This window comes from Macrobrachium nipponense, chromosome 15 (genome assembly GCF_015104395.2).
Source record: "Macrobrachium nipponense isolate FS-2020 chromosome 15, ASM1510439v2, whole genome shotgun sequence".
Lineage (NCBI taxonomy): Eukaryota > Metazoa > Arthropoda > Malacostraca > Decapoda > Palaemonidae > Macrobrachium > Macrobrachium nipponense.
Genome location: NC_087208.1, coordinates 51,512,585 through 51,531,663, shown reverse-complemented (window position 1 = coordinate 51,531,663; position 19,079 = coordinate 51,512,585). Strand labels below are relative to the sequence as shown.

General features: G+C 37.4%; 1 protein-coding gene and 1 non-coding gene across 2 annotated transcripts in view; one reads left to right on the top strand and one right to left on the bottom strand.

Annotated features, from left to right (window-relative positions):
• Positions 1-8,256: 8,256 nt before the first annotated feature.
• Positions 8,257-8,407, bottom strand: LOC135195112 (U12 minor spliceosomal RNA). Its single transcript, XR_010310078.1, has one exon. It is a non-coding gene; the product is annotated as a U12 minor spliceosomal RNA (small nuclear RNA).
• Positions 8,408-10,381: 1,974 nt separating this feature from the next.
• Positions 10,382-19,079, top strand: part of LOC135194929 (malate synthase-like) — a 30,872-nt gene continuing 22,174 nt past the window's right edge. Inside the window, exons 1-2 of the mRNA XM_064221133.1 lie at positions 10,382-10,724; positions 14,517-14,723. Of these exons, the coding sequence (XP_064077203.1) occupies positions 10,626-10,724; positions 14,517-14,723 (306 nt within the window). The 5' untranslated portion in view covers positions 10,382-10,625. The remainder of the gene's footprint in view (positions 10,725-14,516; positions 14,724-19,079) is intronic.

Genomic DNA, 19,079 nt, shown 5'->3' with positions numbered 1-19,079 from the left:
GATCACTATCTGGAAGGTGGATAGATAGAGGGGCGAGTTATGATGGCGTTCTCTGAAGTAAGAGCTTAAATTGTGTTCGTAAAAAATAAAAAAATAAAAAACTTATCTCTCGTTCAGCCGTTATCTCACTCGCTACCATTTCTTGATTTTTCATGACACATCGATCTTCTTTCTTCCATCTTACCTTCCACCCTCTCCTGACATTGTTTCATGGTGCAACTGCTTTGAGGTTTTCCTCCTGTTACACCTTTCAACCCTTTTACTGTCAATTGTCCTTTCAGCGCTGAATGACCTCGTAGGTCACAGCGCTTGGCCTGTGGCCTGAGTTATTTTCTATTCAATAGTATTCTATCACAGATTACTGGCTTTCTCAGCAATATTCCGGCCTAAGTAACTATAATTGTCATCGTAATTCGGAGAGGATATGCCTGCCTTTTTCATCTAATATTGCTCCAGTCTTGCTTTGTGAGGATAATTGTTAAGGAAGGCCTTTTACTGACGATGGCTATGAAAAAAAGCCTTTCACTGAAGATGGCTTTGAAAGAAGGCCTTTTACTTTGATGCTCACCCTCCAGCCATTTTGCTAGTGACAGGTAAAAGACACAGGAGAGAGAGAGAACCCCAACGTTTTTAACAACTCTGCGGGATTTTCACTCCCCTTTTCCAAAGGGACCTTCGATGTCTTGAATATTATATCTTCCTAACTTCAAAGCTTGGAAATTTAGATTCACAATTTATTCACAAGAGGGATAATACGTTTACGGAAATATGTTCGTTTAAAAAGCTGGGGATTTTGAGATGTAGTAATGTTCACAAAGCGCGGAAGTATTATTATGCTCTGATTCATAGACGTCACAAGCATTTTTCGACCTGTCATATAATTGTGAATAATTGCTTCGAGCTATCATTATAACTGTGAATAATTGCTTCTCCTCTCAAGGAGATAATCGACTTTCTGGTATATATATAATTTGCATCATCGATTTTGCGTAATAATTGTCTCGAGTCTAACTGAATTGCCAATACAAATTATTGATCGAGTAATTCAATATCGTTGATTGATGGCGAGCATTGACTTAGATTTTATATTCCTGTCCCGTGCTTGACCAGGAAAAAAACAAGGTGTGATCCGACCTCCAGCTTACTCTGGGCGTGTGCTAAAATCCACGGTCAAATAGCGCATTGTTTCGCCAACGAAAGTTAAAATCAATACACTATATTTTATTTAGAAATAACTGTTCTGTAGATTTTAACATTCACATTATCTATACTTTGACATTTTCATTCTAATAAATAATACATAAGTATCCTATCCTAAAATTCCTGTATCTTTAACTCAAAGCGAAATATTTTTTTCAGACCTTTTTATGCTCTTCTATAGATCTTTCCTAAACACCCCCCCCCCCCCCTCCCACCACCCCAGCTCCCAATATCAACAACAAGAGTGTAGCTTGTAGGCTTACTCCCTGAATAAGTGCAAATGATAAAAAAAGCATAGTATTCTTTTCATGGTTCCAGGCTACAATGCATCACTATTAGTCCTAAAACAAAAGTTCTATCGTATTCAGATGCATTTAGCGTAACAAATTGAGTTATTTTATTCTTCTGTTTATATAGTCAACGGACATTCAACCGTCAGTGACAATCAGCGTAAAAAAAATGATCAGCGGATCATGAGCACTATACAGAGATGATCAATGCACTCACCTGATTATAACTGACACATGAACAGGTTGTTTTAATCGAGACGTCATTAGCTCTCTGTTACCTGCACCGGAATGGTTCGTATCAGTCTATTTGAAAGTAACAGAAATGAATTTTGCAAGATTCGCTTTCAAAACATCCGAGGTGGAAGTTTAGACTTAATTTGAAAATAAAAAATATGGTAATTTACTATTTAACTGTCGTGAGATTTGACTGAGAATGTTATGTGGTATTCGTGAATTATAATATACTATTTAATTAGAGAGAATGAAATGAACAGCATTAAGATTTTTTTCCTCAAAATTCTTATTATTAGTTCTATAATAGATTTTGTATATGTTGCCCTTCTTATATAATTTATTTTATTGTCTAAATCTTCAATATTATTATATTGTCATTATTTTTCATGGCGGGGGTGGGGGGCACGTGCCCAGGTGGCCCCCACCACCTGGATCAGCTAGTCTGTTTGTTTGTTTGGTGTTTTTGACGTTGCATGGAACCAGTGGTTATTCAGCAACGGGACCAACGGCTTGACGTGACTTCCGAACCACGTCGAGAGTGAACTTCTATCCCCAGAAATACACATCTCTCACTCCTCTATGGAATGGTTGAGAATCGAACTCGCGGCCACCGAGGTGACACGCCAAGACCATACCGACCACGCCACTGAGGCGCTCTAGTGGTTGTGTACTTGGGAGTTCCCTGGTAGAGACCTTAGTCTCATATACATGTAGGTTATGCTAGACCTATAAAAGGACAAATGTTTTTAGTTGTAATTGATGCATATCTAAATGTAATTGATGCATATTCTAAATTCCCTCTCATGATTGTACTTCTAAAGTTAACGTCTAATATAAGGCATATATTTTGCACGCATGGATCAGCAGTTGAAATAGTGGGTGACAATGCTACAGCTTTTGCTATGAAGACTTTCAGTTTTGTAGCTAAGAATGGAATTCGTCACATTATGAGTATAGTAGATTCACATCACCTGTGCAGCTGATGTCTAGGCCAGTTCCTTACGACGCTCCTGATTTGCTGTTGATAAGCCAATTACAGGGCTGGAAACTCAGTCTCTCTCGACAGTTCACACAGGCAGGATGTGTGTCCCCTCTCTCCTGAGGGATACTTTTGAAAGACATATCCCCCAGGAGAGGTGGAACGTACATCCTGCCTATGTGAACTCTCTCAAGAGACCAAGAGTTTCCAGCCTTGTGATTGGCTTGTCAACAGCCAATCAGGAGCGTCATAAGGGACTGGCCTAGACATCAAATGCACGCTTGATGTGAATCTACTGAAGTGGAACATATCATCCTTCCACTAATGGGTGAGCTGAAAAAGCTGTTAAAACCTTTGAAGCTGCCTTGAAAAATATGTATTCCTCCTTTGCGGACTTATGATGAAAAGACTGAAAACAAGACCTGATTTACTGAGACCTGATTTAAATGAACTTGTAACAAGGCTTATCCGATCTCCATGTTACTCGAGACACAAGCAAGATTTTCCCCTCACACATAAAAGTTGTGAGCCTTAAATTCAATACTTATAATGTAAATGAAGACGTGCTAAAATCTACGGTCAAATAGAGCATTGTTTCATGAACAAAAATTAAAATAATTACACTGTATTTTATTACAAAGAATTTTTCTGTACTGTTTAACATGGACATTGTTTGTTTTATTTTTTTACATTTTCATTCTAATAAATAAACCATAAATGTCCTATCTTAAAAATCCCGTATCTTTATTTCAACCCAAAACGCCATTTCCAGGCCTTTTTAGACTTTTCTATAGTCCTTTCCCAGGCCCCCTCAATAGCAACAACAATAAAGTAGTTTGTAGGCTCACTCCCCGATTAAGCGAAATGCTGAAGCCCTAGGTAGAAATTACAAAGGTAGTAACAGTCCAAGGATTGTGGAAGAGACTAAAATAGTGCTTAGTCAGTGTAATTTTATTGGTTGACAGGATGGATATTTTTTCTCCATTCTTGTCTGGAACTATACTCGGTTTTTTTTCCATCTGTCCACCCGCCTGTGGTGTTTGCGTATGGTAACACTGCGTCCCGGGCTTAAAATACTAGTTACATTCGGGTTTCATTAAAAAAAATTTAACAATATCCTATTACGAATATTAAGGGTCTAATTCGCATACAGTAAATTATTAGAACACTTTTCAGTTGCAAAAGTACACCTAGATATCCTTTATTTAACTACAACTTTCACATAGCGTAACTATCTAAAGCCCAGGACGCAGTGTAACCATATGCAAATACCACAGGCAGGTGGCCAGATGGAAAAAAACATATAGTTCTGTTTTTTGTATTCTTTGGAAATAGCTTAACAAGAGTTACGAATTCTGTGTATCTGCTGCTGCTAAGTTTTTGTGTACCACACGTTAGCATTTGTTTGGATGAATTTATACGTAGTTGTAATACTTAATGTTATTAAGATTCATGTATGTACTGTCGGCCAAAAAACTCGTGGCAGAGTTTCATAATTTTTCGTTCACCTGTCTGACGCACGATTCATGCCTTATTTATCTATTTTTCTTTTCAAAGATGGAAGAAATCATGTGTAATGACGTTAAAAACAGTCACTGATATCTTTAAAACATTATGATATGTTATTGTGTAAAACTATCTTCCATAGAGCAAAATTGACATGAACGAAACGAAGTGATAAAAAACGTCATATCACAACCATAGATATACATTACCAAATAGATAGGAGACACCTATCACTAGTAGTATCGCATAAACATAGTCCTTAAATTATCATTTCAATATTAAGTTGAAGGTAGTTGAATATTCCATTTGTTAAATTTTACAGAAAACATTGGAATCTCACAAAATGCTATCAAATTTAAAAACAAAAAGAAAAAAAACTATATCTTAACAGTGTGAACCAGGCGACCTCACTCTATTGCTTTTGATGTTATGTGCACGGGAATCTAACGTCAATGTGTCATTTATCGGTCTAAGAAACTTCCCTCGATGAGCGAGAGAATCATTGCACTGCATTCGGTGCAAGTTCCTGTTGGAGAGATATCAAGAAAGCTTAATAAACCGGAGAGAATCATACATAGATGAATAAAATTGTTTAAAGAACGGCAAAATTTAGAACATGGGCCTAGAGGTGGAACACCTCGAAGCACCACATGAGAGCAAGACAATACAGTATGTATGTTGCTGACAACATTCATTTGTGAACTTTGAATTCTAGTGCCTTGTCACGACATTGCTGAACCAGGAATCATAACTAGCTCTACGCTTATGACTGGTGTCTGATGAATACTTTAGATTTTTAAATCTACACTTGAAGTCTTTGATAGTTGTCTAATGAATAAGTCTAATGAATAAGCAAACTTATCTTTGATGGATGAAGATTCGTTGTTTAGGCTTACTCTTTTTGTTTTGTTTTTTATCGGTGGCCGGTGAATATCACGGATAGGGTGGGAACGGTTTTTCAATGATGCATGCATTTTTTTCTTCAAACAATAAAGAATACATTTTATTGGGAGATACTTTAATAACATCGGCCTAATCCTTCCATCACTCCTATACGCCACCTCCGCTCTCTTCTACATCTCAGGCGACTAGATCCGACTTCTCACTACGAACTCCATCTCGTGAAAGCATCACTAATGATAACGGTTATTTTAAGATTCCCCGCACCGACAACGGACGCCTTAAATGCATGTTTATAAAATATTTCTGTTCAAAGAAACTTTATCTTTCATCCCAACTAAATATGTATACACTCGTTGCACACCCTGTAGCCGTCAAAGAGCAACCCTTGATTAAAGCAGTAGGTTTTTCTTGGAAAAAAAAAAAAACATGAAATAGACTCAAACGAGAACGTCACCTTTCATATTTCTTATCCTTTTCCAGCTACTTATAATATGCTTATGGTAGTAGGTCTAGTAGGTATACATGTGAAACTAATTTGAATTAATCTATATTTAGAAGAAATGAATAGCTACAAACAGATCAACCTAAGAAAGCTTTAAGGAAAATAAGTCTATCTTAATGTATTCGTCAGTTTTGACTCCCACAGCTTTCCAAGGTGTCCAAATGAAACAGGATGATATGCAAGGAATTCGATAAAAAATAAGACTGAATTATATTCGTTTGATTTTTTTATGATTGCTTTTTGACTTTGAATTACTAGGTCTGAGTTAATTATGTTAAGCAATTATGAAAAGGATAAGACTAAAGGCGAACATGGCTAATAAAAAAAACAAGAATAACGGGAATAGTCAATAAAGCAGAAAAAAAAAAAAATATTATTATATTATATATCTATATAGTATATATATATATACATATATATATATATATATATATATAGGGTATATATATATATAATATAAGTTTAAATTTATATATATATATATATATATATAGATATATATATATATATATTATATATATATTGTCGATTTAAATATTATTCATTAATATTACCATATCCGAGAGAGTATACTGCTGAAAATAGACCTAGGCAAAATCATGTGGGAAAATCAGAAGTCCAGTTTAGGCCGCCTAAATGTGTCATGCAAATTATTTTATTGATCAAGACAAAATTAGTTTAAACTAAATATCGTTTTCAATAATGTTAACGCCTTGATGTATAATATCGGCTGTAGGAGACGAAACTGACAACACACCGTGCAGTACGATAAGTTGAGTCAAGACTCGAGCGGCAGCAAAGCCAACTTCAAAATCTTCGGTATGCTGTCACGAAGCTAGAGTTGAGAATAAAATTAGAAATTGTGGACCCATTGGTATATATTTTCCTTACTTTGCAAAATAATTATCTTTAATACATTGAATAAGTCTACTCATTTCTTATGTAATTCATTTCAAGTATAGCACCTTTGAAAGGAAATGTTATTTTTGTTAAGTAAATAATCTGGCACCTGCATATGGCAATATTTCCATAACGAACAATGAATTAAGAAACTACGCCAATTCTTCGTTGGCCGTCATTAATGATAGCAAATTTCTCGAATAACTTACTTAACTTTCTATTATTTATTAGTGCTATTGACATTATATGTAATATGTATATACAGATATTGTTATTTTTATAATAAAAGATAAAAAAAAAAAAAATGATACTGATGCTGTACTCAGACATTAAAATACTGCTCATTATATCGCATATTGGCAACAGCCGTTTTCTTTCAATACAATACCGGGTAAACTATTGAATTTGTCTGGCTTTTGGAGAGCCACTGAATTGTTTAGTCTACTTTTAGGGTTTCAGATTTCTGCTTTCACGAAATCCGAAAACGTTCCAGCTATGATATTGGCTGAGTCGTGTTTACAGAAAATCCATTAACCTAGTACCAGACTATTTTCAAAGCACAAGACAAGAATAATAGGGGTTGATCATTTTAAGTTGTTTTTGCAGTGTAGTACATAAAAAAAAACGAATGAGTGAACGAACTGAAAGATTTGGAATTTGTTCATCATATTGGAATGTAAATTTAGTCTACATACTAGTAAAACGCACCTATAGGACAACATATGATGAAAGAGAATGTGAATTACACATGTAGTACACTGCAAAAACAATTTGAAATTATCAAACCTATTCTTGTCTTGTGTTTTACACAGTCTTGTACTGGGTTAATGAATTTTCTGCAAGCACAACTCCACTAATATCATAACTAGAATGTTTTCGGATTTCGTCAAAGCAGAAATCTGAAGCTCGAAAAGTATAGACTAAACTTCAGTGGTTGCTAAAGGAACCCTCCAATAAGCCAGACAAATTTGAATAGTTTGCCCAGTATTGCAGTGGAAGAAAACGACCGTTTTTAAAATGGGAAATGATAGCAGTATTCTGATCTCTCAGATGTGAGGAATCTATGCTGACTTTTCAATTAGAATTCTACTGAGAATATTACCAGATGCAAATTATATAGCTTTATTTTTAATTATTTTATAAATAAAAAATTTAGACTAAAGGGCGACATTCAAACTGGATTATTATCTTCCGTTACTTAATGCAACACGCTAACGAAAACGAATCGATTATAAATTGTAATTTTGTAATAAAAAGATAGCCGTCTATAATGGGAATTATATGTCATCGAAGTGCAGCAAAGACACGAACAAACGCCTTTCCTAAAACGGGAACAATATGATAAACTACTTTGGCAGCTCAAATTCTTTAAGAACGAGTACCCAATGCTGTCATTTAGTCTGTTATTTCTAACTAACTACATTTGTTTTGCCGAGACATCCCTAGTAACGTAGTACATAAAATATGAAAAAGTAAATAGTTTATTTTGACCGATAATCTTTTTGCTATACTATTAAGAATTAATTATCAGAGCAAATGCGCCTAGTCAAGCCTTCCAGGAAGTAGGCTAGTTTACTTTACATTTGTATGTTTTCCTTTTCTCATGATTTCTCTCATCTTTCTGTATTTCCTATATATGACCTATTCTGCTACTTCTTTCAAATGAACACGGTCAGAAAACCATATTCTTTGGAAGCTTGAACCTAAAAGATATGAATATTATAGCCTTACTATTTTTCGGTAGGGCAAGATCGCTAACTCCTAGTCGCTCTACAAAGTAGGTAGATTGACCTGGGACGACCTGTACCCTCTAAAAGAATTCTACTAAACAACGTTAGTAGAGCGAAGCGTCACCAACGCTCGTTATTTTCCTTACTCATTAGTTTAAGGCACACGACCACCACCGCAGGCCGCAGGTCCGCACAGGGCGAACGAATCGCACGCCGACGCATGGGGAAGTTCTATGTGATTATTTTGACTCTTGAATACGCTCTTTGTATTTCATTGACTCATTAAACGGGATATTTGCATTTTTATCACTGTCATAATTTTGATTTTTGTACATGGGCTGCGTATTTTAATGTTTTGCTTTAGATGACATTGCTAGTTACCGCCGCTATATTTAGCTCGATTCTTCCTGCGATTTGTTGTAATTTTTAATGTCTTAATTATTTGGCCTCAAGATTATATGGCAAAGCAGGATTTTAGCTGCCTATAAAAAAAATGCCACTGTTCTTTCTTCTTCTTCTTTATTTTTGTAGATCTATCTTCTTTTACTGGACCTACTACTACTAATGTACTCCCCTGCAAAAGTAAATAAATTTTACAAAGAAAATACTTGTTTCTTCTTCTTCTTCTTCTTGAGCCTAAAACCATCTGGAATGCATCAGCTCCAAAGACGTGGAGCTGATCGCATTAAAATATTCGTCATTAATTATTAGTAGAGTACGTTTGAATCCAGAAAAAAATAACTTTTGTCAAATCCCTCAATCGTAAGTAGTAGAGTGTTTTAGAATGGTTGGTGCCTCGGACGAGATCGAATGATTATATTATCAATACAGGCCTGGTTCTATCTTCTCCTGACCTGCTTTTCGTTTCTTTTTTATTTTTGCGAATAATATCGCTTGTTATTTGTTCTTATTTCACAAGGGCTGGCGAGGAACATCTGTTTTATATTCATATATAAGCCCAGCTCTCTACATATGTTGTGAAACGAGTTTTTTTCCCCCTACTGATAGGAGACAAGATGGGACTAGCAAAGCCATGTTTAGCGCATCAACTGGAATCCATTAAATATGAGCTTAAGGGTGGTGTGCTTATAATTTGTTTACAGTGAGCCACACTCCAACCAATATGTTACTCTCACAAAACTTACATTATGCAATTTCTCGACCATCAGCTTAGGAACTGCTAAAGAAACATCGGCCATCATTAATACATCGAATGAAGTTGCTTTAAATGAGTGAATTATATAACGGGAGGGGGTTTGGTATTAGATGGTAGACCCGTCTTAACTCCACCTCCTTCTTCCCTCATCATCTCCTACTTGCAAGTCTTGAGGAGAACAGAAAGCTCGCGTGTTGTTACATAAGTTCAAAGATGATAATGAAGCCAGTGCAAGGCGTCAGTCGCATCCTAACTCTTTCTCCGTATATTGCTCTTATCTACATGCAAATGTTTATGGACTAGTTTTCTAAAAAAAAAAAAGAAAAAAAATTTTTTTTTCTCTCTCTCTCTCTCTCTCTCTCTCTCTCTCTCTCTCTCTCTCTCTTCTCTCTCTCTCTCTCTCTCTTTATATATATATATATATATATATATATATATATATATATATATATATATATATATATATATATATATATCATAATTTTATAATGCAAGAAAATTGGGGGCTTTCAGCTACATGCAATTTTTTAAATCGTTTTTCAGGAATATGCGAAGTTAGACATGGAGTGCCCCCCCGTTCATGTGTGTGTTAACTACCCTCTTTATACAGGATCTGACGACAACATGGCGTCCTTGCTACAAAGTTATTCTGGACTTGTGGCGTCCAGAGATCCACTTTTTTATCTGTTTTTTGTATTTCTTCTTCTTCTTCTTCTTCTTCTTCTTTTCTTCTTCTTCTTCTTCTTCTTCTTCTTCTTCTTCTTCTTCTTCTACAGGAGCTACCTGTTGAGCAAAGATCACAAATGGTTACGTTTTGTATAAGTAGATTTGCTTTTAGACATTTTTATCTGGACGGAATATTGATTCTTATCAATCATTGTATTATCTTATATATATGAAATAATTATTTTAAATTTATAACATTTATTGACCATTGTTATACTATAAAATACATTAAATAAGTTACGCATTCGTATGTACTGAACGAAACTTACGGGACGAACCCCAAACACTTGAGTAGATAAGATATTATTCAGATAATAATGACTATCTCAAGGTAGCACATAGATCAAAACATGCCCAATATTCTCGGCTTCCAAGCGGGATACGTCCTTGTAAATATAGCGCTTGTTTAAAAGAAGAAAAAAAAAGTAAAAAATAAGTGAGATCGTAGGTTGCTGGAGTGGAACGTTGACCCTTAGTATAGTAAACAACTCAAGAGACCATGGCTCAGACGTCGTCATCACATCGCTTACAAGTGATAAGGAATCATTTATTCAATTTGCGTAATGCAAGCGTCCTTCAGCGTGATGATTACTCCAGGGTAAATAGATCTCTAGCCACTTTCTCACCCTTTTCCACCATTAAATGTGACTGTCAAGTTAAATGTGATATATTGCTAGGTATTTTTTTACTAAGTATTTTTTTTCTTAAGGTGACCTTGGTGTTTCCCTGTGGGATTCCTGCTTAGGGACCTGCTACCTTAGTACCAGCTCGTTGAATGTAGCTAGTACTATTCAGGCTTAGATGATGATTCTATAACAGGCCAGACACAAGAATTGTATATTTTCCCGACTGCCAATAGTACCTATTGTTTTAGCCTATAGGTACTAGGTACTACTACCTAGCCTAGTAGGTACTAGCTAGGTACCTACTTCTTTTTTACATAAGACGTAGGTACTAGGTAGCTAGGCTACCTACAGGGTAGCCTAGTACAAATCTCCCTATAGCCTAATTGTTTCTCCTAATCTCTAGGTACCAGGCCTAACTATGGTACCTACTGGTTACTTAGCAACAAGACCTACAGTTTATTGTGGGATCAGAACTACACTATATCGAGAGATGAATTTCTAATCACCAGAAATAATTTCCTCTAATTCCACGTTGGCGGAGCGGCGAATTGAACTATCAACTGCCGAATCAGTAGGCAAGCGAGTAACCCACTCGTCCAATGAGAAACTGGAAATAGGTCTAAAGCGAGCAACTCTTTTGTAAGCTTTTTACTTTTGTCTGTTTGTTGGAGAAACCTGGAAAATCAAAATCAAGGGAGTTGTACCAACAGTAATGGTAAAGAATGCGTTAATCACCTGGTACTCAGTGAGGAAAATTGGGTTTCATGATCGTATTCAGTAATCTAACCATCCCTAACTTAACCTGATGTTGGTAGCAAAGTCTTGAGCTCTTTGGATGAGGAGGCTTTCTAACGTGAACCAGAATGTCATATTTTATGGTGTAAAGAACAGGGATGCATCCTAACTTAAGGGGGCCGGCCTGCTAATGCCGTTTTTTAACGACAGGACTTTGACATTCATACCACTTAATAAGGTGACTTGGGACATCTCCAAACCGCATATGATTTTCGCCTCTGACCTTCGGTTTTGTGACGCCAGGGCGATTTATCCCGAAAATAACCACTTTTCAAATTCTATCTCCTCCCTTGATATTTAATATTAAGACCTGGGATTACTACCATATATAGACCTGATGTAGACCTCCAATCGAATGGAGAGTTTTTTTTCTAAAAGTCATTTTTTTGCTAGATATGAATTTTTCAATATGGTAAAAAAATAAACCCTATAAATCACGAGAAAAAAATTTATAAAAAAAAGACAAAACAAAAATTGGAAAAAAGGGCTCTATTTGGTTGTTCTATAATGTCTTTCTGAGTTATATACCAAATTCCAATGTTATAGCTTTAAAACTAAGTGAGGAGATAGACTTTGAAGGTCAATAAGTATAGTTTTGAGATACGGGCGTTCAAAGTTTTCCTTCGTATTTCTATAGAGACAATGTTAATAAATAATGATTATTATGAATGTATATTTGTTTTTTGTGTATTAATAAACCAAAACTATTTTATTTATCATAATTTAATCATAAATGATGATCCCTTTGCTCATATATCGTAGCCTGGGGCACTGCTTGAGGCAAGATGGGGCACTCCTCCTACGTAACCCCCTCTCTCCCCTTCACTAACTCGGCTTATTACAGCGAATTTTCTTCTTCTGTATGTTAGCGAGATGTTTTTCTTGTATTTTCCTCTTTGGCATGATGACATTCTTGCCGAAACAGAGATAAACAAACATAAATGCAGGAGAATGTCAGAGGTGAAACTCGAAGATGTACTCCCTTTTTACAAAGACAATTTAATAAATCATGATTATTATGAATTTCATAGTCCATTTTGGGTATTAAAAAACCAAAACTATGTTATTTATCATAAATGAAGATCTCTTTGCTCAAAGATCGTAGCCTTGGGCATAGTGTGACGTGTGCTGTCAGGCAGAAGGGGGCGTTCTAAGCAACCCTCCCCTCTCTCTTCACTAACTACGCGTATATTATGATATTCTGTTTAATAATGCTTGAGCGATTTTTCTTCGTCTGTATGTTAGCGAGATGTTTTTGCTTGTCTTTTCCTCATTGGCATGATGAACTTCTTGCCGAAACATTCATAAACATACGTGAAAGCAAGCGAAAGTCACGAGGTGAAACTCGAACGTGTAATCTACTTGAAGTCTATGGTCGCACTGATTCATGGTTGAACCAGATACTCGCTTCTGCGAGCCACGGAATCTGTACAGATGCCATTTCTCACAATTTCTTTGCCAATAATTATCAAAATTTACGATAACAGAAGAAATATTGCATTTTCTTGTATGGATGAATGTTTTAGGCTTATTGAGTTATGTTTACTAATTACCTTGTAACTACGAAAGTAAGAGGAATTTTGACGAAATATTTCGTATACGTATTCTCAATTGCCATATGAAGCTCCATGAATTTTTTCATGACTTTGCATTTTTCGCCCTATACCACTGTATATAGGGGTTCCGGCCGGCCCCCTTAAGGTGCTTGACCCTTACCTGCCTGCTTTTGGACCTCAAACTAACCTGTTGTAGAGTGTTGTATATCAGGTAGTAGCCAAAAATGAAATTCAGGAAAGAATCTTAACCTAACCATTCCTAAATCAAGACTACCAGGTGTGCCATCCTGGCATGAGGAATTGGATGTGACTTTTCCCCATAAATCCATTATGTAACCTGACCTAGAACTGTAAATTCATTACCATGAGCATTTTATGTCGGCTCTTCTTTTAATGGTGCTAGATGTAAATGGCGTTCTGTCCTGCACTCTTTCTGTTGTCCTGCTGCCTCCAAATCTACTTCTTTGTAGCCAACTGTTCTTCATTCCTGCTCAAAAATCTGAGTTTTTTCCAGCCTGTTGATACCAATTTGCCTACAATTTTTTATTTGTAATAGGATCCTCCCACTGTACTTTAGCCATGAATTCTAACATTCAAAAGTCTCATCAAAATTATATTCGGATGTCAGGTGCAAACAGGGTGTACATTTCTCGCAAGTGTTATGGTAAAAGTTCTCTTGAAACCTATAACCAAGTAAATGTGTAAAATCTAGCTTTTCAAAGAGTTCTGATAATGATTTTGGCAAATATAAAATACATTTAGTTGGGAAATGCATGTTAGGTTAATCTGTAATGGATTCAGTTGATGGAAAATTGGTGAGATGATGTTTAGTTATGTGCTTCTCTCATCATCATCTCATTCATTTTTGTCTCTCATCGGCAAATAGTTATCAAGATTTTCACCTTCTTACATATCTGTTTTATTAGTGATGTCGGACAATCCCTCACCTTCCTTTAGCTTTTAGAGAAGAACAGATTCCCACCAAGAAGTGGTAACAGGCTGTTTCTATTAGGTACACTCTTGCATTCTTCCCATTCCTCGTCATGTTTGATAGTTCATGGGTTCAGTTGAGTTGATAAATTCCTTTTGAGTTCTGTGTGAGTCCATGAACATTTTTCCGAACTGTTTCGTAAATGCAAATGATCATTTCTTCCTTGTTGTCTCCACTCTGTCCTGTAGGAATTTGCCCATTAATACATTAATAAGGTGAGCTTGATGGTTGTTGAGACAGAGTATGGTGAGGGACAGGCTCCTAACCCTTACCAGGTTGGTCCAGCTAAGTTGATATCATTGATGTGTCATAGGATGTAAGGTTTGGGAGTTATATAACACTGTCATTAGGAATTGGCTTAAGCTATATGTAATGGTATGTATTAATGCAATATAAATAAAGAAAACACTTTTTCCTTTCAGACAAAGTGCTCCATATTGTTTTCTAATACGTCAGTACAGGATGTCTGTGGTAAACTTCAGTCAGAATTGGCACAGATAGGAGTCAAAGATGTTGAAATTGAGCCTCCTCCGAAAGGAATGGAAGAAGAGTACACAACTCTTTTGACTCCACATGCAGTTCAGTTTGTTGCAGATTTAGTAAGACACTTCAATGATCAAGTAGATTTGGTAAGTAGCAACTCCTTTCCGAATATTTTGCAGTAATATATTTCTCAGAATCTTTTTGTCATCCTGGGTGGTTTTATTAATGTATTTTAAAATGACCTATATTGTACATTGCAGTTTAAAAATGCCAAGCTCACATTTTGATGATTTTCATCATATTTCATGCCCATTGGGATTATGACTTCAATTGCAATGCTGCACTACTGTATTTGCAGAGACAAAATACACCGTGATACTAATTTGGGAAAATTAATTTGTATTACTGTATATCCAAAAATTAAAACATTTTGAGCAAAACATCCTCTGTATACTTACACAGTTTATTGTCATAGATACCATTGCCCTTCAGATAGAGTGTTTGTAACGTCTGAACAATTTCATATGGGGTTTTGCTCAAGATAGGGCCTTTTTCCATTGCCCTCCCCTCCCCCTGACAAAAACAAACACACACATTGTGTAGCCTACATTGTACATTATTGTTTTATGACATAGTTGACAAATGAATATACCTTACTGTCCCATGGTAGCTAAGTTTGATTGTAAGGAAATATAGTAGATGGCATGAGTATAGAAGCTTTGGGAGATTCAAAAGTTTCTCAAGAGTAACATTAACTTCCATAAATTATTTTTGTACTTAGGAGAAGATGAGAAGTTAGCCTAAGTGGTGGGATGAATCTTTTTCATTTTATTGGGCTGGAACATTTCTTAGAAATATAATTACAGTATATGTTAAAGTTTTGTAGGCAGGTGTTCTACTCTTAGTTTATTCCATTGTAATTGATGTGAGGGAAATTTGGTGTTTCTTGTCCAGGAGAAGTGTTAGGAGAGATTGTTGGGAAACCATATGGAGGAGTTATGGAGTTCCATTTGACAACGTCTGTGTGAGAGAGAGAGAGAGAGAGAGAGAGAGGGTGTAATTGCTGTATGGATAGTTAATGACTGAATTGGTTGTTGGTGGGTTCTGGGCTGTCTGCTGGTGCTGTTGATTGTTAGAGTTCTGTGTTTTTAGTGTTTTTGAGTCAGTCTTTGGTGAGAGTTAGTAGTGTCGGAAGCATTTATTTGAAGGCATTGGAAATTGGTTGAGTTTTGTTTTGTTTTGTTTTTGTTAAGTTCGTGTTTTTTTTTTTTTTTTTTTTTTTTTTGCTTAGAGTTGTTGTGCCTGTGCTGTTGTGTTGTTTGCGCAGTGGTCTTTTGTTGTGTTTTGTTGTTATATGTGATTTTTTGTGTTGTTGTTGGTGTCCCAGTGACCTCGACTGCAGACAGCACAGCAAAGCCCGGAGTATCTGGAGTGTTGGTAAGTACGTGTGTTTTGTGTTGGTTTTGTTTTTTGTTTTTTGGGGTTTTTTTTTGTAGGTAAGGGTCAATTGTCCTGCGTGTATTTTGCTGTGTAAAGAAGAAAGTGTGACTGAGGGTGAGTTGGGCAGCGGGAGCAATTAGGTTTATGTGGGGGGGATTTGCCCGCTTATGATCCCGCCACATTATTTTTTGGCGCCCGAACAGGGACTGTTGGTGCGGCAGCTGCAGGGCAATTGGGGAGGGGAGAGTTTGTGATTGGTAGAAAGTGAGGATGGAAGGGTTGAAGGAGATAGAGAGGCTGAAGGAGGAGCTGAGGTTGGCAAGGGAAGCTAAGGGAAGGTTGGAAGTGGAGAATGAGAGGTTGAGGGTAGAGTGTGAGGAGCAGAAGAGGGAGTTAGAGGAAATGAGAGGAATGCTAAGTAGTGCGAAAGTGGAAATGAAAGAAGAGGTGAAAGGAGCGGAAGAGAGAATGGTTGAGAAAATGGATGAAAAATTAAGGGTAATGATGAATGCAGTGCAAGAGATGATGCAGGAAATGATGAAGGGATTCGTGGGAGAAGGAGCTGTAGGTGGTAGGCCTACTGAGTCTTGTGATGGGCCAGGAGTGGTAAAGAAAGTGAAAGAGCGAGTGGATGAGAGTACGAGTGACGAAGGTGATTCGGTTGTGATAGGTCAGGGGAAGACACAGGATAAGGATAAACCTGAGGACAAGAATAAGAAAGTGGCTGAGGAAAAGAAGAAGACTAAGGAAAAGAAGGTTAGTAAGGGTGATGGACAGGATGAGACTAGGACAGAATACATTGGGGAAAGGGCTGAGAGTGATTTGGATAGCGGTGAGTGGAAACAGGTAGGTAGAAAGAAGAAGGGTAAGAAGAGCGTAGTCAGGGGTATGGACGTGAATATGGAAGTGGATTCGCTGTATTCGGAAGAGGGAAAGAGGGGTCAGAATGGAAATAGCGGAAGTGAGAGTGAGCGGGAAGTACGAAAGGCTGTGTATATGAGAGAGGTACCCCGATGTGGACAATACGAGGAATATGGTAGTAGGGACATAAGGGACTTTTTTGAGGAATATGAGAGGTATTGTGAGGCAAAGTATGGGGATAACAAGAGAGTCTAGGCAAGAGCGTAGAGGTAGCTTTTTGGACGGTATTTTGTTGAATTATGTCTGGGGGTAATTATAGTGTAGGGATGGCGTATGAGAGTGTAAAAGCTAGGATTGTAGAACAGGCAAAGAGGATAAAGAGTAGTGTTAGATATAGGAGAAAGCAAGATTTTGAAGAGGCAAGAATGAATGTTGGTGAGTCGTTGTCAATGTATGTCTGTAGGTTAGAAACAGCTAGAAAAAAGTTTGGGGACAAAGGGATAAATGAGTGTAAGGAGTTAGTGCGAAAGTTGTTGGCGACTGTACCAGAGAGTGTATATGAGGTTATAAATCTAAAACGTAAGGAGAAAATGCGATGGACGAATGAAAGGTTAACATGGAACGACATTTTAGAAATAGTAGAGGATTACGAGTTAGACAGGTGTATGAAAGAGAGAAGTGTTAGTGTTAGGACTGAAGTAGCTGATGTTGTACCAGAGTTTAGAAGCTATAGGGAGGCAATTTTGGAAGGGCCGAGGCAAATGGCAGAGCGAGTGGTAGATAGGAGCATTAGGGCAAGTAACGTGAGTGTAGTTAGCCCAAAAAGAGATAGGAGTGCGAGTGTTGGAAGAGTAAGGTCAGTTATTGTTTGAGCGAGAGGCAGCAGCAGTGTTTTTATAGATGTGGTAAGCCAGGACACAGGAAGAATGAATGTCAATGGGCGTTAGGAGCGTTGCTTCGGTCGGTGGGCTGGGGCAAGAGGGGGCTTTGGTGAGTGAGTGTAAGAAAGATAGGGATATTAAATGTTATAGGTGTGGACAAGCAGGGCACATAGCTAGTTGATGTCGGGGTACCCGTATGAACATAGTTTGCGGCAACTGCGGGAAGAACGGGCATTATGCTAGGATGTGTAAAGAACAGCGTGCGAAATGTGTTGAATGTGGAATGGAAGGTCATGTGGTGAGTGTGTGTAGGCGAAAGAGGATGAGTCAGGCTGGGAATTCGGGAAACTAAGTGAAAAGGGGATTCAGTTGGGTGGGTCCTCTAGTGTGCGGTAGTATGTTCAGGAGAATGTGATGAGTGGGTGGTTGAAAGTGAATAAATGTGAGCCGAGTGTCAGTGAGCAAATGGGTCTGGAAGATCGGCAGTTAGTGTTGGTTGAGTATGGAAGAAAGCGGAAGAAGGTAAGGAAAGGGAATGAAAGGGAGAAACGTGAACTGCTTAGTGTTAGGGTAAATATGGTGGATAAGGCATGTAATACAGATGACTTTGAGGGGAGGAATGATACATATAGCGTGTGGGGTTTGAATTGACAGGGTTTAGTGAAGTTTCACCGGGAAGGGAATCAGGTGGTAAGGATGTAGTTGGCAGTATGAATGAGTCTCTTCGGGAGTTTGGCAGGAGTGTAAATGAGGTAAGTGATTTGGTGGCAGAGTTATGAGAGATGTTCGGACAAGAGTTAGAAGGGGTAGATGAGATAGTGAATGGGATTTGGGGGGATGGTAGTGAGGGAGATAGAAATGGTAGTCTGACTGGAAGTGATCTGGGAGAAGTTGATGGTGGTGTAACTGAGAGTGTGTATGAGGGCCCTCAAACAAGATCCAGGGGACCTGCATCTGAGCATCCATGGGTGTTGCAGAAGGCTATTTAGTGTGGGTGTTGTGAGTGAAAGGAGGCGTTGTCAAATGTAACAGGGGAGGGAATATGGAGGAGTTATGGAGTTCCATTTGACAATGTCTGTGTGAAAGAGAGAGAGAGAGAGAGGGTGTAATTGCTGTATGGATAGTTAATGACTGAATTGGTTGTTGGTGATTTCTGGGCTGTCTGCTGGTGCTGTTGATTGTTAGAGTTATATGTGTTTTTAGTGTTTTTGAGTCAGTCTTTGGTGAGAGCTGGTGAGAGTTAGTAGTATCGGAAGCATTTATTTGAAGGCATTGGAAATTGGTTGAGTTTTGTGTTTTGTTTTTTTGTTGTTTAGTTGT